The 24,570-nt window shown below is 35.4% G+C and overlaps 1 protein-coding gene across 8 annotated transcripts in view; it reads right to left on the minus strand.

The window, feature by feature from the left end:
• The window catches only part of CEP112 (centrosomal protein 112), a 163,013-nt gene that overhangs the window by 98,400 nt on the left and 40,043 nt on the right, over window positions 1-24,570 (minus strand). For all 8 annotated transcript variants that reach the window (XR_011804176.1, XM_072025834.1, XM_072025831.1 and 5 more), the window contains 5 exons: window positions 24,241-24,333; window positions 23,288-23,347; window positions 20,516-20,595; window positions 6,426-6,561; window positions 2,607-2,714 (listed from right to left, as the gene is read on the minus strand). Coding sequence is in view for 7 of the 8 variants with exons in the window: in XM_072025834.1 (XP_071881935.1) it covers window positions 2,607-2,714; window positions 6,426-6,561; window positions 20,516-20,595; window positions 23,288-23,347; window positions 24,241-24,333 (477 nt within the window). In the remaining variant the exon portion in view is untranslated. The remainder of the gene's footprint in view (window positions 1-2,606; window positions 2,715-6,425; window positions 6,562-20,515; window positions 20,596-23,287; window positions 23,348-24,240; window positions 24,334-24,570) is intronic.

The following is a 24,570-nucleotide window of genomic DNA, read 5'->3' on the forward strand; positions in this document are numbered from 1 at the left end:
ACTGAGTTGTCCAGTAGGCTGACAGTGCTTCCTCTGCAACTCACCATGCCAAGCTGTCCAAAATAAATCTGAAGCTCAATTTTCCTTCTGTATATAAATCCAATTTTATGATTATTCAGATACTTGAGGCAGAACATCTCAATGCAATTGCTGCTTTCTCAGGTAGCCGAAGTATCCCATTTGTAGCTGGGTGCCTATTTCCTGACTGGAAGTCTGCTAGAGCCCTGCTGAAGCACACCACTAATTCTAATTTACTGCTCAATTTAAATAGTCTAAATCAGTCTATTCCTTTACAATTAACATCTGAAGAAGTATGCAGTAAAACAAGGCAAGGAAAAGTCTGCTTTAAAGATTTTGTAGAAGTCCTGAAGCATAAATGGAGAGAAATAGAAGTTGGAACTACTGAAGGGAAATTTTTAAGAGTGGAAGAACTGAGCTCATACTGTTCTGTGGCTGCACTGAAGGAGCCTTATACTGCAGAAATGACAATACAAAAGAAGGCAGTTTACAATGATAATGCATTACAATCTGCAGGAAGGGTCACACATTTCTCAGGCTTGCAGTCTTTCAATGAACATTCTAAATGAAGTATGATCAGAAATAATAAGAAAAAAATAGGGCATAAGCAGGATTCCTGTGAGAATTCTTCTGGGGCTCTCGTTATTCAGCTGTTTAGTGTTGAAACCCTTTCCTTGTGTTTCTGTGATATTTCATAAAGTCTCTCTGTTTTCTTAGACTAAAAAGTAGCTATCCTAAATTAAATCAAATTGAAGTAGCAACAAACTCCTTTCAGTGGAAAATGCTTTCACTGATGTTTATCACAGTATCACTATTGTTACAGAACAACAATATAAAATGATTCAAACAAATTTGAACTAACACATTCATTTCTTGGCTTTTTTTTTGTTTTGTTTTGTTTTAACAATCCTTTTAATCCAGTGTCTGGAAGCTCTGAACAAGAGGCATGAAGACACAAGAAAACAAATAAACCAAACCACGACACTACTAGGCTTTGTCATTTTCCTTTAGTGCACAAAACCAGTAAGAAGTGCTTGGGAGAAGACCGTATCTATGGTATCTCTTATCATGCACACCGAAAGAAAAAAAAAAAAAAACATTTGTAGGTAGGAACAGGAATGTTGTAACATGCTATGAACTGCAAACCAGTGGTTATTACTACAGATCATGTTCCTAAACACAGGAAGAAAATCTTTGAATAAATGCTTACTTGCAACTCTTTAAAAGAGTACCACAAATTATAAGAACTGTAGAGAATAAGGTGATCCAACCAAAACACTGAAGTGATGCCAACATGAGATTCCATAAAAACGTCCACTTTAAGGCAGACGCCCACCTAACCCCAACATTTCCCTTTGTCTTACTGTTCTTTTGGCAAGTGGTCTCATCTGCAACACAACACCCATGAACATACACACATGCCTCCCAACAGCTCTGTGAGCTGGGCTATTCCTGAATCATTAAGTAGAAGAACTATAAGTATTATCATCCAGTAAAACAAAGAACCTGTGCAGATGTATTTGCTACACTGGACGATGTCTCACCCTTCATCAGGTGAAAACAATTAGTGATGTTGACAATTGTGAGTGAGGGTTAGGAAATGCTTGGATCTGAACCAACCAACTCTCTTCAATTAAATTTGAGAGCCACGGAGAAAATATTGTTCCTCACAAACAATGGTGAAGCTCTCTCTCAGCACCTTCCAAAGTGATCCCATTTCTTCATTACTTGAAAAAGTCCCTGCTGGATGGACCACAGCAGGAGTTGCACCATAAGCTGACAGCAATATTTCATTCTCCCACCAGCACGGAAGGTAAACTTGGTGAGGAAATGAAGCCACATTTCCCTAGTGGAAATGTAAACTTACACCCACACAAAAACATTGATAAGAGATAACTTTAAGCTTATGGACTAACTATATCATTGCTATACCACTGTATGGTTGGCCTTAAAGTAATCATAAAAATTTTCAATCCCTTAACAGGTGTTACCAAACAGACAGCACTTTGACTAGCTACCACTTGGAACACTTGTTTTAGCTCTCAAGCTTGTAACATGCAATAATTTGTCTGCTTCTCTTTGTTTTTTGTTTTGTTTTTTTCCCCCCTTTACACTTCACAATACTACTGGACCCAAGCTTCTTGTTTCCACCCAAATATTTCCTGAACATTTCACAACCCTGAAATTATACTATAATAAATAAAATCCCTACCAGTAGGCCAAAACAAGCATTTATGTGAACACTCCCCATGTAAAAAAATGATAAAAAGAATAAAGCATTGATCCTTGGCAAAAAGAAAGAGAGATAACATTAAATAATTTCATCTGGTCATTATGAAAATAGGTGTTGCCACCTGTAAGCCTGGGAAACTATTTGCAAGAGGCAGATGTACAAAGGATAGCAAAGGGGAAACAAAAATATTTTCTATTTGGACTCTCTCTCCTCCATCCCCCAACCCGTCAATTCTGCATATCTATAGAATGTCAATAGGAAGAACAGCAACACACAGCGAGATCAGGATTTAGCCACAGGAGCTGACCTACATCTGTCCCTCCTCCCCTGCACCTGGAGGTTCACGCTTACTGACCTGTTGCTCATATCTTTGCTTGAGCTCTTCCAATTGCCAGGAGAATTCTTCGGATTGCTTTTCCCGGAGCGATTTTGATCTGCTTAGATCTGCTTCAACCTTTTCCATCTACATGGTAAAAGAAAGAGAATATTTAATTTTTTTTTTAAAGGCATAGCTTGAAACATTCTGACGTTTTTTCATGTTGTTTGCAAACCATCAAAGACCTGAATAGAACTTGCTGAGAATAATAATCGTATTATTTGTATGCTGTGAAAATGAATATTCAGTGAATATAGCACTATTAGTAACTTACAGATACAGTCATCACCTATATGATGTCGCTCCCTGATTACAAAATATTGGCTTAATTTTTCACTTGACAGTGGTAAACATCCCATTCAAATTAACTGAATATGTTTATAGACATATTTAAGACTCAAAAATATTTATTTTAAAAACACATTGCCTGTGGAAATTCAAGGCAAGTAATGCATGAATCAGTACACAAACTACACATTTAAAGTTTACATTAAATCACTTCAAATTTAAGTAAAAATAACTTAAAAGAGAATTATTTGGCTGCAAGTAAAGTTCCCTGAAGATAGTCATCACCTATGAATAATGAGTCTCTCAGATTCCAGCACACAGCATCAAGGAAGCAATTTCATAACCCAATTAACAAAGACTTTTGTATCAAAAGCACAACTGTTAGCTGTACATCAGGCATGTTTCCAGGGGAATATGTATACAGTGCTATGCTACAGCGAATGCTCATCAACTATTTTAGATCTAGGTCCCAACACAGGCAGCGAATGAACTGTCCCCCTTAAAAAGAGAGAAAGGAAAAGGGGTGTAAGCTGTCAGGAGGACAAGTGCTGCCACTCGTCCATCTGCTGTACCAAAAGAAGAAACGCATGAATTCCTGAACCACAAGCCAAAATCCTGTTTGGCCTAAGGGAGTGCTCTGTCTTCAATAGATGTCTTTGCCAATCGGTCTGGACATCACTTCTAAGCTAGATAAAGAACAGAAAAGGCAGTACTCGGAATGGGAGAAGCTTTTTATTGGAAAATACTGCAACAGGAGAGGAAGATGTAGGACTAGGAATTGTTGTCCAGATAAAATAAAAACAAAACAAAACAGATGAAATCATCTTTTCAGTAGCCCTTGAACCTCAACAGTATTATCTGCTATTAAGAAAAGTTGCTTCTGCATAAATATATTATGAATATTACATTATTTGTTATTTTATTTATTACAAATATTAAATATTTTATGATTTTTTTTCTTCCACCTCCAAACTTACTTGAGTTGTATCTCCATAGGCATATTTTACTCATCTCAATAAACACAGAAAAATACAAGACCATGATATTTTACTAAAGGACTACTTTCTAAGAATTAAAACATTCTTAAAAAATGAAATAGTAAAACTGTATGCAGAGATGCTTTAACTCTACAGGGTTTTTGTGCTTTAATCATTAGGGAAAAAAATAAATCATGTTTTCTGCAAGTGCAAGGAAAGCTCCTGATCATTATTCACCAAGCCCAAGAAACACTAGAGCTGAAGTATGATGGCATAGTCCACGTATTGTGTCTCTTTGCTAGCTAGTATTAGCAAAAATGCAGATCTTGCAGTTAAAAGTGTACCACTCACCCATCAAGGGGGCATCAGGTGATTCTTAATAATCATGAGGTTGACAAAATAGGGAGCAGATGGCAAAAAAAAATAAATCACAGAGCCAAATGAATGAATCAAATATTGATTACAAGAACTGAAGATGCCAGACCTCATTCTACTTATCTCTGTAAGCAACTTTACCACACACACACACAAAAATGGTTCTGGAAGCCCAAGATTTCTGATGTGGTTAAGAGTACAGTGTTGCTATAGCTACTACAGATTTTGATTTGCAATACATTCCACCTAGCTACAAAAGAATTCTTCACTCTGTTGTAATCTAACAGGCGATTTATCTAAAGAGTATGTGCGCATGCAGAAGAATGAGAAAGGACAAAGCTACAAAAACAGTTTCAGTACTGCTTCTCTGATGTATTTCCTTGAACCTTGGTTCCTGTAAAACAGTATTGCTCAATTGTATAGTAATTTACAGTAATTTTTATGTGACAGTTGACTTTGTAAGTTTCAAAAGTTTACAACCCCCCTCCCTCAGGTTAATGAAACTATTATCAATCTTTCTAGAATTAGACTAAATATTTTATTTCTGCTCCAAAAATAAAGTCAAGCCGTCTTCAAGTTGGAAGAGAGCCTCATGGCACAGTAAATGACAGAAACTGACCTTAAAATTGTAGGATTTGTTCTGTTGCCCTCAGAGATCTAGTTTGCAAAAACACACACTGCTTTTATGTCTTTTGCTCTTGGTTTTTTTTTGTTTTTTTTTTTTTTGTTTTTGTTTTTGTTTTTTTCCAAACTATTATTTGCTGTCTGCATAGGTCTTAAAAAATAATCAGCAATACAATGCCTTGCTTCCTTTCACACTTTCATCAAGGATTTTGGCAAAATCAAAGCTTCACAAGAACAACAAAGGAAAAATTTGTTAAATTATAACTACATGATAACATATTTTATTCTTCTAAGAAAATTTCAAGCACAGTAGGTTTTCTTCTCACAAACTTCTAAATTCATAGTAATTGTGAAACCCATATAAGAGGTTAGTGATTTTTAAGGGGAAAAAAAAATCTCAGTTTTAATCACCTCATGCTTGTTTTATACATATCTGTCACTGTTTTAAATTTATTTTTGACTTTTGTACCAGTAAAATAATTCTCCCCCATAAGAGAGCTCTTTTCATTCCAAAGAATATTAAAGAATATTAAATTTCTGAGAGCTTCAGTGATGCTTGGTAGTAGGTAAGTGATATCCATACCTTCATACATCAAACTATTCATATCTTTATGTATCGATTTATCTTCATATACATATATATTCATACACACACACATATATATATATATTTTGCCAAGTCTTCAGGTTTTGGAACACTCCTGAGAAATAGGAGTGAAGTTTTGTGACCAAAACTTTTTTTTTTTTTGATAGAAATTTTACCACTGTATTACACCATCATCATCCTTAGAAATCTCATACAATATTAGATTACAGCATCCTACTGTCAGTAACAAGGTTTGGTTATGATGGGTGAGGTTAGAAAACTGAGCATATGGTTAGATAGAATTACAGGCTTGAGATACGTATAGGGATTTTGATCACATGAACAAGTTAACAAAACACTCTGTCCTTCTTTTTGATTACCTATCACTTATTCCTTATTTCACTCATCATACCGTGTTTTTAAAATACTGGAGATAATGGTTAAACTGTTGCTTATTCTGCGAGGAATTTATACATAAATTCTTACTAGTAAATCTCAGGGAGAGAAAAATGGGTTTTACTGTTATCTGCCCATGGATGACAGCAGGCACAATGGCTCTGCCCCGCGTAGGCTCAAACTGATTACAGGACCTCATTAACAGAACCCAGAGTCGTTCCAAAAAGAGTAGGAAGAGACACACATTTAAGTGGAAAAATTATACACGTTGTTCTGCAGGGGTGTATAAACTAACACTTTATACTCTCACTACTGAAAATCCCTAATCAGTATCATAACTGCAGAAATCTTTATAACAATGACAATTCTGGCTTTGTTAGAAAGATGAAACAACTGCTAACATCCCTTTTTGACTTGCTAGCAAAGACACTACATTGTGAAAGATTTTGATGTAGCACTATCAAGTGAAGCATGTTTCTGGCATTATAAGATCAGAATATGCTATCCTACTGAGACAGAGTTTCAGAAAGGCTGGCATTGTGACCTCCTCACCTGCTGTTTCATTTCAGCATAGACTTTTTCTGAGTTCAGCTCCACCTGCCGCTTAAACTCCTCCAGGGCAGCATCTGCCTGCTGGGCCTGCAGCCTCTGTACCTCTGTCACCCGAGTCAGCTGCTCCTCCTTCTCCCTAGAAAGTCACAGAAAATTTTCAGAGTTCAAGTATCAAATAAAAGAACAAGTGTGCTAGTGTAAAAGAAAGGCCTTTAACCCTATCAGTTTAAAATAGTATTCAGATTTCAATTTCCTGTCCCAGCTTCTGCCAAACTTCCCTTAGCAATACTTTGAAGAAGGGAATAGAAGTCTAGAGTTATTTTCACTTTCTCCTGTCGAATTTCACAAGCCTAAACATAGCGTTCATAGCCTATGACAATACCTCTGGCTTCAAAGTCTGCATTGACGTGAATGGTTCACCACTTGGTCTACAACCTCCTTCTTTTAAATCTCAGCCTAAGAAGTGCATTGTCCCACTAACATTTAAGTGAATTGCTTTTAGCATCATTGTATTCTTCTATTAAAACCACAAAACACTTATCCCAGTGCCACCTTTGCTCAGACAAGATGCAGGATTATTCATTACTTGGCATATATCAAAACACAATAGTGTTAATGTGTGACACGTGGTACCTTCTGAATCTATCAGCAATCCACAATGCTGCAATACCTATTCAGCCTTCAAAGTAATGACAAATGTTAATTTTTTTTTTTGTAGAGATAGTTCATATTAACAGCCCATATTATTTGGCATATCAATGTCAAAACATACATAGAAATTTGTTCTGGCATCCTAAGACACCACAGCTTATCAATAGTAATGCACATATAACATTTTATGTACATACATGCACACAGATACACACCCCTAAAAAAGACGTTACCATACTGACGCATCACAGAAGAACATTCTGATAACACATAAATATTTTGGAAATATTGATGCAGTTCTTCACATAGAAGACAATCGGGAAGCATTGTTAACTTTCTGTTATGCGTTTGTTTTCACAGGGCAGCAGAGTTGCCCAACTGTGTCAAAACACACGCGAACACCATGGTGCTATCAATGGACAAAGCTGGCTCTACCAAGGGTTTATAACAGAAGACACATTCAGACAGACCTGTGGCTGACATTTTCATTTTACAGGCAGAGGAAGTACCTCATGATAAATTTCCCATTTTGACAGAAATTATTTCCATATAAAACAAAGAATCTGACACACAAGAGATGGAAAAGACCAACTAATTCATCTAGTCTGTCACCTTGCCAGCACTGAACTAGCTGTTACAGCACTGAGCAAGCCTTTTATAAAGGTCAGGAAGCTGCCAATCCCAAAGTTACAGTATTCACATCCTCTTCCGTGGTTTTCATACCAGACTTTGACAATGGGACAAAGAACATAATCCTACATCTTCACAAAGTGTCCATTTGCTGTGCAGGAGAGCAGGGTAATTCTATTAGTAAAGAGATCAAAGAAATGCCACAAGTCCTGAATAAGTATCTTACTGTTTACTTTTTTTTCATTATGCACATTTGAAAAAAATATTTTGGTACCTTGTTTACAGATGGCAGAATTCAGACATGAGGAGACTGATATTTTCATTAAGAAAAAGGAAAATAACTTTTTTTTTTACTCGGCATAAATTAGACAAAAAACATGTATCACGTTTTGGTTCAGGTGTTTTGCGTGTGCGTTCATAGAGGAGTGTGTTTTCTAAAAACTTTATTCAAATCTGTTAGAAGCATCCATCAGCTTTACACAAATACACTGTATTTTGACTGCCACAACAATTGCATTTGCTAAACTCCCTTCAGGAGAAAGAACTCTGCATATCCTCCATTAATTTACGGGAAAATAAGAATTATGCAGGAAAATAAAACTTTTTTTTGGTCTAAATTCAACTGTTATAGAGGCCATTTAGGACCTAAACTTCTACTACAGAGGATCTAAAAAGCCATAACCACAAGTACAAAAATCCTCAGCCATTTCTCAGAACGTGCACACGAAGGATGCCTCAAAAGCTAACCACGATACGAATCATTTGATGAGTTACTGATGCATCAACTGTAGCTGCAGAGGCATTGGGCTTAATTATCCCCCTGAAATGCAAGTACTAGAGACAAAGTTCTGTGTTCAGCAGCTCCAAGTTAACAACTGCTTGATACTGAAGTACAGCGAGCACGTCATTCCCTTCTCCCATAATAAAATGTACCAACAATTCACAGAAACAAATAATAAGCAAATGAACAATCTTCTGAGCCCTAGACACAGCTCAACATCCTGAAAGAGAAGATGGGAGCAGGGCAGCAGCGTGGTGCAGCGGCAGAGCATTGCCTTAGAGGAAACACTGAGAGGGGAAAACTCTTCTCCCAAAGATCCTTAATTAATTTATGGGCGCTGGAAAACACTTCTTCCTCCCCACAAAATGCATCTAAATACTTCCAACTCCATGCTGGAAACAAAACCAAAAACCAAAGCTTATTCAAATACTGATAAGTGTCAAGAGGCACTGGAAGAACATCTTTGGTCTAGGCAGATGGAAACAACAAATCTGAACATAAAAGGACAAGATGTCAGTCCTTGTGCTGTTAGTGAGCCTCCAAATTTATGCATCTTCTTCCGCAGGAATATATTTTTATTTTGAAATATTACAAGGTAAACTTTTCGGAATCAGGTTTTATGCACCATCCTTTCATTTAAGGACTTAATCCCATGAATAGATGTAACATCTCATTATAAGTAGGAATAAAACAACTTTTTTTTTTTTTTTTTTTTTAAGGATGTGGGAGCTAGCTGTCTACTTTTTGTGCATTTAAGATTTGAACAGAAGCTTAGAAAACATGCACAACAATGGACTGTGGTTCACAAATATAAGAAAAGCTTCACTTTTTTTTCCCCAAGACACTGAGCAATGTGCCTAGCATGAAGCACTAAAATATTCACTTTGAAGATTATTTTTTTTCAGTTGGACTAGTTGTGGGGCCGAATACAATACAATTACATCACTTAAATCCCCTAAAGCTGAGCTGGATTGAATATAAAAATAGGGTGAATTTACTCTTTGGCCCCAATTTAAAAAGCAGCAAATTCCTCTTGTTTCAGTGTATAAAGGATATGTCCATGGAATTAGCAATCTTACACAGCACAAACCATCTCAGTGAAAGTTTACTATGAAGTCCGAAATTGCAATTTCAGAAAGCAGCACTCTGAAGTGTACTGATAAATGGAAAATACAAACATCTTAAATACTTCTTCATGCTTAATCATAAATATTTTCCTTGCTTCGTAAAATGTCTTCCAAGAGGTAACAACTAAAACACAGTCAGACGCTGCAGCATTGCGAGTCAGGTTAATGAAACACAGGGCAATCCAGTGATTTACATGGGGTTAAATAAATTCAAGATGTTCCAGCAAACATAGTATGAGCCAGCAATACTACTCAGGGAGCTCTTGAGGCCAAAAGGTTCTCACCAGTCCCTACACAACAGGGAGAGCTGACCAACACCAAACAAGAGCAGGACATGTGCCTCATTCACACCATCTTCAACAAATGAAAAGTATTTTAGACTGCATGTATACACGTGTACAGAAGGCACATCCCCATGAGCTACACATGGACAAGCTCCGTAGACAGTTTCACATCCCATTAGCAAATCTGCATGCAAACACCCTGGGCATAGCTTAGAGGCTTCTTGGTGATAGGAAAAATTGCTAGATCATGAGAATCTTGGCATTTATTTTAAATAATACCATATTTCATATGGTATTATCATATTTAATTTTCATTTTTAATATTCTGGCAGAAGTGAAAACCTGCTTGTGTCCAAGCATACCTTTGTTTTTTTGAGTTTAGCAGAGCGCAAAAGGGGACTGTGCAATTTCATTGATAAGGATGCATTTTACCAATGAATAAGCTTCCAAAACTCAGTGGCGTGTATAGCAAACAATAGGAAACACCAATTATTAAAATGGTGAAATTCAGTTTAGAAGCTACAGTGCTTTCCAGAAAACAGCGAGCACATTGCTCTGTAAATTGCATCATGCCTGCTATGGCAGTGTCCTGAGGTTAGATTCAGATGACAAGAGGAACAGTCTTCATCTCTTGCACAAAACTATCACAGGTTGGTGTGACCCCGCGTTCATGCCTTCAGATAGAAACAAATGGTACTTCACTGTTTCCCATTACTTTTGATTAAAATGATTGGGAATTAGATAGGCAACATCTAATTTGTGATCAAAACTAATAACTAAAAAAAAAATAAAATTTAAGGGCTTTCTTTTTTACACTAACCTGTGTTCAAACAAAGTCAGTTATCATTTGTATAGTCCATTTAGGTTATAAAATCTATGTAAACATGTTCCTAAAGATGATGACAACTTCCTGGACAACATAAAACACAGCATACTAAGAGCTATAAGGAACCTTCATCAAAACATACACAACCTTCCTATACAACAGAAAAATTTGGGACATCCATCTTAGTATCTTTACAAACAGAAGAGTACCATCCAGAATCTAGACACGTTTCCAGACACATCATCATATAGAACTGAACTCCGGATCCTGCTGCCTGACCTCGGAGAGCCTTGCATGGAGGCGCCCTCTTACCAGCCTCCCCATTGATGCAGCAGTTTATCGATTGACAGCCAAATGCAAGATTCATGACACTACTACACAGCTGGTGGGATAACCATCAAGAAGAACACTCTGCACAACAGCCCCTCTAATTTTGTTTTTAGAACAGACAATTTCAACTACATAAACACCACACTAAGGCCTGAAGTACCATGTACTTGGATAAAGCAAGGGTTGCTGGTTTAGTTTACTGCTACAGAAAAATGGTTCAGTAGCAGTAACAACCCTCTGAAATGCACCGTTTTACTTCTCATCCTCCACTGTTTGTAACATGCAGTGATAATTAACTAACAGTTTTCTGTGTAAATTATAGATAGGGCCTAAGACGTTAACTACAGCTAAGGTGGATGCATCTTACTACGGAGGCAGTGATTACCAGCAAACAATGAGGAATAACAATGCTCTCCTACAGCAAGAGCGCCCAAACATATGGAATATGTGCATAACACTTCTTTTTGGTGTGGAGAGGAAGAAAGACAGTGTGAAGTCATTCAAGCGGAATGATAACTAAACCAAAGCCAGATCAAAGGAATGAAGAAGAAAGACTGAAATGTGAAGCTGAAATATTTATTGCCTTCAAAACATCATCCCTATCCTGTCCCTGGGCACTTTAATATTTCGAAGTTGTTAGAAAGCATTCTAACTTGTTTCATCATTTCAAAGAAATAAAACCAAAAATATAAAGTAGAGAACAATTTTATCTTTTACTCCCTGATTTCCAGTATAAGATGAGCTTGTCTTTATGAGAAAAAGCATGAATCCACTTATAAATTGTTTACAGTTTGCATAATTTGAGATGTTAACATCAAAAAGCTGGTCTGCATTCCTTCAAGTAAGCTGTAACAATGAGTGATATTTACAATGCAATTATTATTTTAAACTATACTTATGTTTTAAATAAATCATGAGATAACATTAACAAACTAAACCACTACTTAAAGCTGTTAATGAATTTAGAGTAAATACTCCATGTGTCTAGTATCACACTTCAGTAAAATAAGAAGAATAATGCATTACATTCAAAATTAATGGCTCTCAAGTTAACCAGACATTGGTTAAACATGCTAATAATAATTATAACTATTTCTCATTATAATAATGACAGGGTGCTGTTGTGCTAGGTGCTATGCAAACAGAATAAAACAGCAACTGCAAAATGATGAATGAGATGTGGGTTAAAAGCCTGGGTAAGCGCTGTAAATGTGGTTGGAAAGGAGACTGTTATAACTTAGCTAAACATTGAAGATATTGTCTACAAGATTTAGATACATCACATACAAAAGGCCACAGAGGCTCAGTTATCCAGAAAGGAGGATTAGGACAGATTAATTGTTGTGGCTTTTACATGCTGAGATGACAGCAAAACCTCAGCCACGAGAACATGGAGGGGAGAATCAGAGAGACAGGTGTAGATAACTGCCTAGATTAAAGGAGACAAGGCTGTAATTAAAAGGCGGACCAGCAAGTCAGCAGCACAGATAGTAAATAGATTCATGAGATCACCCAGAGAAGAGGTGCAGAGAAGGAAAAGATAGGAATCAGAAAAAAGTGCTGTGCCACAGAAAGCTGGAGGGTGAATAAATACACCATCCAAAGGACAAACTATGGAAGAGATTGCTGAGAAGAGCCCCAGACAAGAAGAATCATTTAACACTTGCAAAGAACAGCCCAAGATGTTATGAGTGACAGTGGCAACAGTGGTTGGCAAGTCAAAGACAATGAGGATTAAATAAGAGTAGTAAGACTGTCTCCAATTTTTCCCAATATGGAATTCAAAGTGAAATATCAGACTAATTACTTCAGTTTAAAGCATGCCAAGTTTATTATTTCAAAGAGGTCTGAATTGATAAAAACAACCTGGGTCAAAAAGCCTTTTTTAATAAAGTTTCCCCACTGATCTTGCTTCTCTTCTATCCTTAGACAATCAAATCACGGCTACACCACCAAATACCGGTTCTGAATGAGCAAATGTCCAAGAAGTAAGCACATCCCCCATGCACCTGTACGAGAAAGTGCAAGGATCCAATATTCATTCAGTCATTTTGTATGTCTAAGGCATCTATTTTTAGGGCTAAAATAATTGTACTATTATATTTTAGGATTCAGAATAATATCCATGCTGTAAAGGACTCAGTAGTAACTCAGTACTGAGGAATGACGAGCACCTATTCGCCTCATCAGTTGATTCTTCATGTCCACTAGTGTGGTAGACATTTTTTCACATTTTTTCAATAAATGCACCTGCAGAAATATTAACTTTCATTCCTCAGTGAAGGTTGTTTGTGCTGTTGATAAACCTGGAGGAAAGTTGCACAAAGTACGCAAAAAATAACCTCAAGTTTACCAAGTGTCATTCAAGTCTAGCAATCGATTATCAAACAACGACTAAAAAAAGGAAGAAAGATATTTTGTATGATTTTGGTAGATAGTTTTTAACTGACCCTAAGGAGGTGACGGCCTGAAACATTTTATGCTCATTAAAAATCAGTAATTGAATTTAATGATCTAAAAGATTTTCTTTGGCCAACAGAAGGCTCTTCACTCCATCAAAGTTTTCAGCACTGCAGCCTTGAAGTATTCTGCCCTGAATTTAGAAGATGGGCTAATGTTAAAGGGAAGCTTTTTGGAATAAGGGAATGATTCTGACATTTGTGTTAAGTATTAATATATTCACTTAGTGAGGTCAAACTCTATAGCCCTTAACTACATTAATTATTCCAACAGCAGTTTACATCAGTTAACCGAAGTGTTATAGCACTACACACTGAAGCTGTTCACCTAACATGACAATACTTTTCATTTCACACATCTATATTGAAGCATTTTCATTGTTAATATCATCAAAAAGATGTCATACGATATATCTATAATCATCTGAAGGGCCGTAACAGTATATACTGGATATAGACAAAAATTAAAAATCAGTCACTTTTCTTTTTGTACAACTAGTTGTCTTTAAATACATATTTCATTATTGCCAGTAGGTCTCCAGAGAAACTGGTGAAAGAAAATGAAAGGTTGTAAATAGTTAATAGAACACTTTAGCTTTGCTTTTAAGTGAGACTATTAAATAAAGCTACCACATTTTTTTGTCCTCTGTTCATACTTTACATTGTGCCCCCTAGAGTGAGGGTTATGTCAGCATGTTCACTAGAGCTAAAGGAATGTTTACAATATGCTGGAAACTTTGACTGTTTTTGCTCTAAAAGGTTTCAGATGCTCAAACAGAGCACCAAGTGGAGAACAGCTGGCTGTTTTTCCACTGATTCTTAGAGGGGGGAAAAAAAAAAACATACACAGAAAACCACCACAACCCTGTCTTAAAGAGTAAGATTATATCCAAACTGTTCAGCCACTTAACGTTACCATTGCTTTTAAATCACAAGGTTAGACTTTTTCACCATGTTGCAATTGTTGTAACAAGACAACATGAAATATTTTTCCTAAAAGAGAATGATGAACAATGAGCACGAGTATAAACTCTTAATGTTCTTTATTGCAACATTTGGAATTAAAGACAATGGCTTCTCATATTTCTTTAATTATTTCCTGCTTTAAATAGTAATAGCTTTTCCATTCCTACACAAATTCCTCCACAAACAAATACTTCATTTTCAAGGAAAAATGGAATTAACTACAGGAAAACAGCTACACTTGGGCAATTATCCTAAAAATATTAACAACAACAAGCAATTACTCAGAATCTGGATTGAACTTAGAGCAGCAAAAAAGAAAAAAACAAAACACAATGAAACCTTGTGGTTAAAGTTATCACTCCATTTATTTATCACTGTATTGATGATTATCATTCAGTTGTATTTTTTTCGTATGCAATGGCATTTTTCACATCCTCCGCTACAGGAAATCCATACAATATACTCCATACAATAGTATTTTGAAGAGGAACCCTTTTAAAAATAAAGTTCTCATAGGGTCTGGTATCATTAAATTCTCAACATCCTCCATAAATCACAGTTGATTTCAAATACTAGTTCAAATTTCAAATTTAACCTTTTAGAAGTGTTGTGAACCAACATAATATTAAATGCAAAGTTATGCAACTATAGCCTGCAAAAATAAAAGAAATTATATTCGCTGCTATTTATTCTATCTACTTCTGCCATCTATCTTCGGGATTTTACTTATCCTTGCCTTCACCCATTTCCTTTTTCATTAGTGCAGAAGCATTATGTATACCATCTACCTGTCTCAGATTTACGTACCCTCATTTCTTCTACTTTGTCCCTGTTATAACAACTCAGGAAAGTAATATAAAGACCAAGGGGATTTTGCAAGAGATTAGTATTCTAAGGGACTAAAACACAATTACATAAAAACTGGTGCTAAAATTTGATACATTTTTTTAGTATTACAAACAAAGCAAAGAGAGCCTTTTAGGCCAAACAACATCTGGGCCTTCTCTTCATGTATGAAAGCAAGCTATACTATGAAAAATGAGTCATTGCACAGCCATAGCTGCAGGAAAAAGTAGGAGAGGGATTCAACATTAGTTTTTCTGTGTATATGTGCACAACTCTAAATGGGAAAGAAAGGTAAATAGCTATTATTTCTGTAACGTATTGAATTTTTACTGCCACAAACCATCTTCATACCATGCTTTCAGGTGAAAAGTCGTTGAAACATTTTGGTCGGCCATCTAAAACAAAATTACAAAATACCTTGAAAGCTGTACATGCATGCTTAAACATCCTATTCTAAAAATAAAAATCTGCTGATAGGTAAGAGCTGCTCTCTTGGTTTCTAGAGAGTTTATCCTCTCTTTCTTCCCCAGGAGAGTTTTAAACAAGTTCAGATGAAAAGGAGTAGAGAAGCACTGGAGAAAAGAGGTGTTGCTAGTTTCTTATGTAAACAAACAATTTTATTGAGTGACTTTCAATAAGCCAGCTGCTAAACATTTGCTCTGTATCATCATCACTTGCAAAGTGCTGAGATTTGGCTCCATAAGCAGGTTTTTTTAAAAAATGAGAAAGATTATGAAAAAGAATGCTATGAAGCATTTAACTGTGAATAGTGTGGACGTATTCCTTGACGATTCAATTTTCAATTGCAACATCTGCACCTCTAGAGGTAACGTTTCATTTCTCCTAACATCACTTTATAAAACTTGTTTCCTTCAATTATACTTCAGAATAGATGAGTAAAAAACTCAGGAAAGCTATATTTCAGTAGCATAATGAAAATATTAATTTACGTATGAGAGACGCAAACCAAGAAGCACTAAATTAGATCCTATAATTATTTCCAGTATGTGAGAATCATCACAACGTTATCCTGAGAAACCAGCAGCAGGAAGGTCTGCATTTTCATGCAGGTGACAGATGTGAGGACTTAATCTCTTATATATGTTTATAATTTATTCTAAAAAGTCCCATTTTGAGACAGACAGACTTAATACAACCCACAGAGTCACAGAGGTATTATGGACTCCGGAATGGAAGGGAGCTGAAGACATTAACACTGAGGCATCTAAATAGATGCTGTATTCACACAACTCACATTACGAAAAAAAAAAAAAAAAAGCCATTTGTTAGGTTTTTAGGAAAAGGTCCTCCACCTGCAATACTACTGTTGGGAACATTACTCAAGTGCAGATCAGCTAAGTGCTCCAGAGATGATCACTGAAATAGAAAGAGTAAAAATGGTCAAAGAGACAGGGTGACAGCCTTTAACATATATGTCCTAGCCTCATTTTGAAATCACTTCAAGGCTGTGCCTATTTCCATTTTCCTAAATTGCCATAGGTCTCTGAGCTTCAACATTTGCATTCTTCAGTTAAATGGGAAATTGAAATTATGAAGTAATCAGATATTTAAATATCAGAAGAGGGAAAACAAATATTTTTAATAAATTGGTGTCCAGATTTCACAGACAAGATACTATAGATCATTTTAAAATCTACCCTGGGTAGATGTTGTGTGTCAGCAAAATCTTTTCTTTCTCTTCCATGTAATTTCTTTAGCAAAAAGTGAATATAGATTCTGTTGTATTCAACTCAGTATGGAGTGTGGCAAATTGTAATATAACTATACCTCTTTAATTCTTACTCCTCTACTTAAAATAAAAGATAAGAACCACAGAGATTTAGCCTATTCGTACCCCACTCTCATGACATATTTTATGCAACCAAAGTAAAGGGATTAGAGGAACAACTTTTCCCACTGAGTAATTACACAGAAGCTTTCTACGTTGTTATTATAAAAATACAGTTTAAATGCTTTTCTTGAAAAAGTAAGAAAATCCTTGGAGCACTTCTTAGAGTCACTTTTGCTACGAGGCAATGCCTGTGATGTGCATTGCTAAACTAAATATAAAATTTCTATCTAAAAGTCACCACCAATAATCATGACTATTAGAGCAATTCTTTTGCAAAAAAATTGTTTTTGACAAAGATTTCTGCCATGAATATCATAAAAAAATAACACCTTCCATAAACTGTGTAAGCTCCTTCAGTATTAAAACTCTGGCAGCATTATTTTTTCAAAGTGAATGATACCTGTAGAAATACGGATTTTACTCTTTCGCAAAACGCCTCAAATCACTTTCATTGTGCATCCATATGGATGTGCTTGAAACTGCAAAAGAACTCTTTGCTGTCACACCACTGAAAAAATAAAAGTAATAATAATAAAATCACTAAAATGCTTACCACTTCCCTTTGTTTGCAGCTGACTAGCTACTCAAGATATAATCCTGTGGCCATTTCAGAATCAAAGTGCATTCAGATCAAAGTAGTTCATGAGGTATCACTGATGTACCTACTGGATTCTGAGTTGCAATTCCACAAGGCATCATTTCTATTGAAGACAGTGAACTATATTTTCACCCACCTCAAGGAAGACAAGGCTGTTTTCTAAAGATTTACTGTGTCTGCTTTAGCCTGTAATTACTTAATTTGATTCTGCAAATAGTCTAAGAAATTTAGGAAAACAAAGAATTTTCACATAAAACATTAGATCTTCGAAATCATTTTAATAGCAAGAGATTTTTAAATCAACTAATTTTTGCAGCAATGTAAAGAAACCTTAACGAACACAACCATTTTTTCTGATAAAGTTATTACTGCTTACTATATTACTTACACACACATTATATATAAATGCATACATACAGTATCTTTACTTCAAATATAGAATTACAGAATGGTTTGGACTGGAAGGGCCCATAAACATCATTTCATTCCAACCCCCTGCCATGGGCAGAGACACCATCCAAAGGTCAGGTTGCCCAAAGTCCCATCCAACCTGAACGCTTCTAGGGATGGGGCATATGCTGGCACCAAACTAAAGGTTTGTTTTCTGGAAAGTCAGCCTTGCAGGATTAGCAAGTTCTTCTGTACCAGACTCACAGTGAGTCTCTTCATAACATTCATGTGCACTGATATTACTGATAAAGTAGCGAATCTTCTACAACATATAATAAGCCATTTGCATCTCCAATTAGCATGTTCTGTAGCCTTTATTTGAAAAGAAAATGAAAGGAGATGACGAGACCATCAGGAATAGTGCTACTTCTCATGCCAAAAATACCTTCTTGTCAACTAGTTTTAGTGATTCGGTTTCAACAGGACAGCAGCCTCTGCATAGCCTTCACAGGAGCTAACAAAGCAGAGGTTTTCTACCAGAGTCGAAATCTGAAAGAACTGGTTAGAAGAATATCTGTTGGGCTTATACTATGGCACTATACCAGCCAGTAAAATGTTTTTAATCTCTAGGAGCCCAGATCAGCCCTGATGATTCTTCCAACATCTGACTCCATCCAGACAAAAACAAAGCTCATTTTAATTTCTGTTCCATTAAAAAAAAAAAAAAAAAAAAAAAATTACTTAATAGCATTACTAATTCCATTAGTAACCTTAAAATTAACCCTAAATCACTTCTGGAAGACAACCAAAATGACAGTAATACAGATTCGCTACTGAAGAGTAAACTATCTCCACAGTTAAAATGCTTACCCAAAGGCTGACCCATCCTCAGGTTCAGGCCAAGAACTCGTTAATAAAAGCAAAAGGTTAGGACTGGCCTCTGCCAACATGCTCTGAACTTTGTGAGCCCTGAAATATCACCAGAAAACTGGGTTCTTGAAACTTCAGTCTTTCACATCCTTACTGTAACCCAAACATTAAACCTAAGCTAATTACAGTTAAGGAATATCTGAAATACATTACGACCTCCTCAGGTATCTACAGAGCTTCTCAACACAGTGCTGTTAACTAAAAATTAGCTTCAAAATCTCCAACCCACTAACCCACTTACTTTACTTGCCTGAAGGGAAGCACTACCATGTTTACTCTGCAACAGGAGCACCCACACAGGGAATAAGTTCTGAGCAGTCAGTGGCCTGAAAATTCAGACTTATTATATTAAACATACACGTACTTCAAAATGACACGTTATTTGTAAGCCATGGAAGATAATTAATGCAACTACGTTATCAATGAGTCTGATGTTTCAATATTAAAGACATGTTTAGTTAATAAACAATAAAATCTCTCAACTTATAAAAAGACAAATAGCGTGAAGAATTTGAAGATTAAGTGCTGAAGTTTTTATTAATGTCTGTAGGGACTTAAAATAGCCTTTGTTGATAAGTACTTATGAGATTATAGAAATAAAGGAAAACAAACTGCAGCCCAGTGACCTGTATTGAATAAAAGTATCTTCACAATGCCTCTATCAGCTTACATAGAGATATAATATTTAACTATGTAGTTTTCATACACAAATTCTGTTATGTCTCAGAATAACCTGTTTTTCTTAGAAATAATTTCCATAACTTTTAATTCAAACTGGATAAGCATATGGAAATATTTTACTTAATCAAAAAAGGAAGAACAAGGAATAACAAGAGAATCTTGTCATGTGTGCATCTGCTGTATGTAGACCACACCTCTGCTCAGAAAATATCAAACTTTTTCTATCCTGATTAGTTCTGTGATGTACAATGGTCAGCAAAAAAGCTGTTCAGTACAAGTTCAGTCCTGAAAAGTGTCTTCTGTTTGCAGTAGACCATCTCTCTGAACCCTGGCTACATTTGTAAAACAACAACTTACACCAAAATGTGAGGTATCAAAGAATAGAAAATACATATTAAAGTTGTGATTCAAATATCTATAAATTACATTACTAAACCAAGTTCAAATATAATTTCCAAGATTAAAATCAATATTGAAGTTTTTCGTAACAGACTTGCCTCTCTCGTGGCTTCTCCTAAATCATAAATACGTACCTTAAGTACTGAACAGGAGATTGCACAGAATACAACAAAAACAGACCACTACATTAGAGCCTAATGCAATAAACACATTTTCAAATGTATTCCTTCCAAAATAGACCAAAACAATCTTTGGTTTGGATTCTTTGCCTATTAAGTCTATCTAATAAATGTGACTAAAAATTTACAAGTGTTTCAACAATTATTCCATATTCACTTACTTCAAAGTCTCTTGCAGCTTGTGAATTTTTTTTTGAGCATCCCCCCTTTCTTTATCAAGATCATTCCGGATACCATGAATCTACCATTTGAAGGAAAAAATATCATATTTTAGGTAAAGCAAAGCCTGATAAAATGTTATTTTAAATTTTAAACTTTATTTTACATATTTCTTTTGCACTGATATAGATAACTGTCAATATATTTCTAAAATAACATAAAGTGACTAGTATTAACAGAGAGGTATGAGAGTTATTTTGTGTGATCCTGAACATTTGTACAAAAACTATAACCAGATAAAGCACAAGGTTCAGACCTCTGATGAAAAAGCAAATCTCATTTTGCTACTGTAAACAACTCTATGTATGTGTTTACTATGTGGAAACCTGAAGTGTTAGCCTGTTTCAAAAAACGTAGGTATTGGCAGGCTGTGCATCAGAGAATAAAGAATGTTTTACCAATCCTGACAAAGTTATATATATATGTAACAGCTGGCTCAAGGATAGTTCTCAGTAATAATCTGTCACCCTTCTTATGCTGAGCTGAATGTTTGCAAAACAAGCAGTAGATTATTTATAAAAAGCAGGTGTTTCCTTTGCTTGTAAAACCATTTAGCCTAACTGGTTCCTGATTCAGCAGATAAGCACATTTAATCAAACAGTGACATTTAGGGTTACTACCTATTATTTGTTTGATGTTTAAATATCCTAGCAGGCAATAGCCACTGTAGACCAATAAAGATTATTAGATAATGTGTAGGTACTTAAGTGAACAGATTGCATCAGGGACTTCATGATTCCCCTACTTGAAGGCAAGCTTGGTTTTAGTATTTTATGGGCCAATCTATATAATTTTATGGATTTGTATCAACAGACTGTTCATGTGTATTTCTTCCCCTCATCCTTTCTTGATTTTTTTTTTTTAATTTCCAAAGCATAATGTTGCATCAGAATTTCTGAGTATGCAAACTGCTATAAAATTATTTATTAAAAAGAGAGTTTCTTGTTTACTGATGCACAGTATCCCAACTACAGTAAGCTTTATCTTATCTATAATATAAATCAAATAATGTGGTTCTGCAAGAATGGCAACACCTATTTTTAACCTGAGCTTGAAATGACATCTTGAAATATCAGAGAAATTAAAGTTTGCAACTTGTCAACGCTGTAAGAAAATGATTTCAACTAGATGTACTGCTACTACCAAATGGCTGATATAAGAAACATGAACATATATGTTGACTTTATCTTGCACCAAGCTTAACAGTGCAGATGCAAGCCATTCAGGGGCATTTGGACTTGGTACCTTTGAACATCATCAGCCACATCTGATCTGTATGGATCTGATCTGGAAGGAAGTGATTTATTGCAATAAACCAACATCCACTGTACTTCAGCAGCCAGAAGTTATCCAAGTCATGCTAACATAATTTTATTTCTATCAGAAATATTATTTCAATCCTAGGCCTTTCTTGAGGCCAACATTCACAAAAACCATGACTTGGTCTAAAAAGACAAACGAAGGCTAGGATTACAGCAAAACATATCTTGGAACAAAAAAGAATTTAATTCAAGTCAGCAGGAGGCACTAATTCAAACCAAAAATCTCACTACAGTTCATGTAGCAAATGCTATTATTAAGCGACAGGTCGCTATGATCACAATTCATTATTTTATGTTACATATTTGCCACATTTTGAAATGATGTTTGAATAACACATCCTTTCCAGTAAACAGTCGTCTAACACACTCTCTTACTAAACACTGCATGAGTTGAATACATAACGTCACTAAAAATGAAGTTTAACTTGAAACCTATTGATGTTTAAAGTCTGAAAGAGTAGATAGCATTTGCAAAGTGCTTAGGATGAAGTGTTTTTGAGAACTACACTTTCTAATTTAAGTTTCTCATGTAAAAACAATGCATATTGACAATATATAGAAACCACATTCAAACCACGTAGCCATACAGAATAAAGATACATTGGGAAAAAAGTACAGAAGAACATGTGAAGACTGACAACAGGTCAGGCAAAGTTCAACTTAGTTCATTGTTTTTTCCTCTAACAGCAGTTAGCATCAGATACCAACAAAAGAAGACCTTACAAATAGGACAGGCATACAGCAGTACTTTGGTAATGCTCTCCCAGCCTGCATAACTTGAGGTGATATATCAGCAATTAAATGGCTGCACTTAAATCTTCCTCAAATTTGTCTAATTATTTTTCTAACTCGTGCAATGCTTGGACTGCACTACCCTATATAAAAGACCTCCACAAATTCTGTAGAGATTGATTGAAAAAGTTCATTTTGAAACTGCCACCTGCTAATTTTGGTTAAGGCTTCCTGCTTCTCACACTGAGAAACAACAAACAAGCCACCCATCTCCAGAATCTGTCACTACCAGTTCTTCGTTTAAACAATAGCTAAGGCGGCCTCAAAATAATGAAAGAAATACAGTGCACTGAAATACGGAGCACAGAAAGCACTGCACCCTCTTAGCTGGAGTGAATTCCTCTCAGAGGGAGTTAAAGAGAATGCATTCCCAATTCAAAACACTGGTGCTATACTTGTGTGAAATATTTTACACTTTTATCCCCATTTGAGATAAGATTATTTTTCAGACTGGGTTTTAATTTTTTGCATGTCCTTGTTCTACAAAAAAAAAATAATAAAAATATGTTGGGGGATGACTTTGGAGTTTAAACCTTTACCTGTTGCATACAGCAGTCTTAAAAATGTGCATAAGACAGTATATTTTCCTGAAAATATTACCTGCTTTTCATATACACGCTCCAAGTGAAGTTTGTCCTGTTGAAGTTTATAGTCTTGATCCTGCAAATGAAGGGGTATTTCTGAATAGACAAATCACGTCTTTTATTTTAAAGCAGTCATTATCAGTCACATCCATATTTGTACTTTATAACATCATCACTAAATACTTTCAAATTGACATTTAGCTGTTATTTTCAATTATGGAAAACACACCACTTTATTTAGTGCTTCATTAGCTTATAAAGGGCATCTAAAAAGATGTAAAGTTACAGGACTTCGTTCCTTGTTCATAAATCCAAGATGTGAGCAACACTCTTAGGTTTTACTCAGAGAAAAATCTTTGACAAAAAAAAAATCCAACCAACAGCAAAAAATACCCCACAAAACCACCTCTAAAGTCATGGTTCGAGCTTTGGAAGAGAAAAAACAACTTGCTTTCCTGAGCTATTAAAATGCTATTCTGTACTACATCAACTCTGAAATGAAAGACATCAGAGGAAAAGTAGATGCCAAAACATGAACAGGCTTGATATGTTATACAGACGTGGAACTCATTATCCTGAGATAATGAAAATTGAACTAAATTGTTAAAAAGCAGAAAAAAAATTGAATCTTAAAAATGTATGCTGATTAGAAAAAAGTATTTGTAATTTTGATGTTTCTCTTTAATACAGGTTTACACTGTTAAATTCATATTAAAACATATGAATTAAGACAAATAGTCAAAAAGTTCCTGTAAAAATTCTGCTCTTACCCATAAAATGATCCAGTCTACTACTACTTTTTAATCAACCTTAAAGCATAAGGTGACACACCCTATATATTTCTAGGAATAATATACAATATGCATCCTCATGTATTTAAGTGTATTTTACTATGGCTATCTAAAATTTCAGATCTCTGAGAGAAGTACAAAGAACTGGTCATTCCTGAGTGAAAAGTTCAGGGCTCACCCTCAGCTGTTGCTGTCTTTGATGTTCTGAATCTTGTAACTGTTGTTTTAATATACACACACCATGCTGCAACTCTTCAATCATATCAGATGCCTGTAAAGTTTTAACAGAAAGCATCTTTGTGTTATTAGCTCTGTAAGATGCACGTTTTGCCTTTTTATATTCACTTCTCAAAGGTGACTAAAAATTGGAAAATTATTAACCTAGGAAAAAAATGAGTTTGTAACTCCAAATACTTTACATCAGCCCCTATAAAAGTACCACCTGTATATGCACATAGACACCCACCCACCAAAATTACTAGTTAGCTTCAGATACTTTTTTCAGTCA

Source organism: Anas platyrhynchos, chromosome 19 (assembly GCF_047663525.1).
Source record: "Anas platyrhynchos isolate ZD024472 breed Pekin duck chromosome 19, IASCAAS_PekinDuck_T2T, whole genome shotgun sequence".
Classification (NCBI taxonomy): Eukaryota; Metazoa; Chordata; class Aves; order Anseriformes; family Anatidae; genus Anas; species Anas platyrhynchos.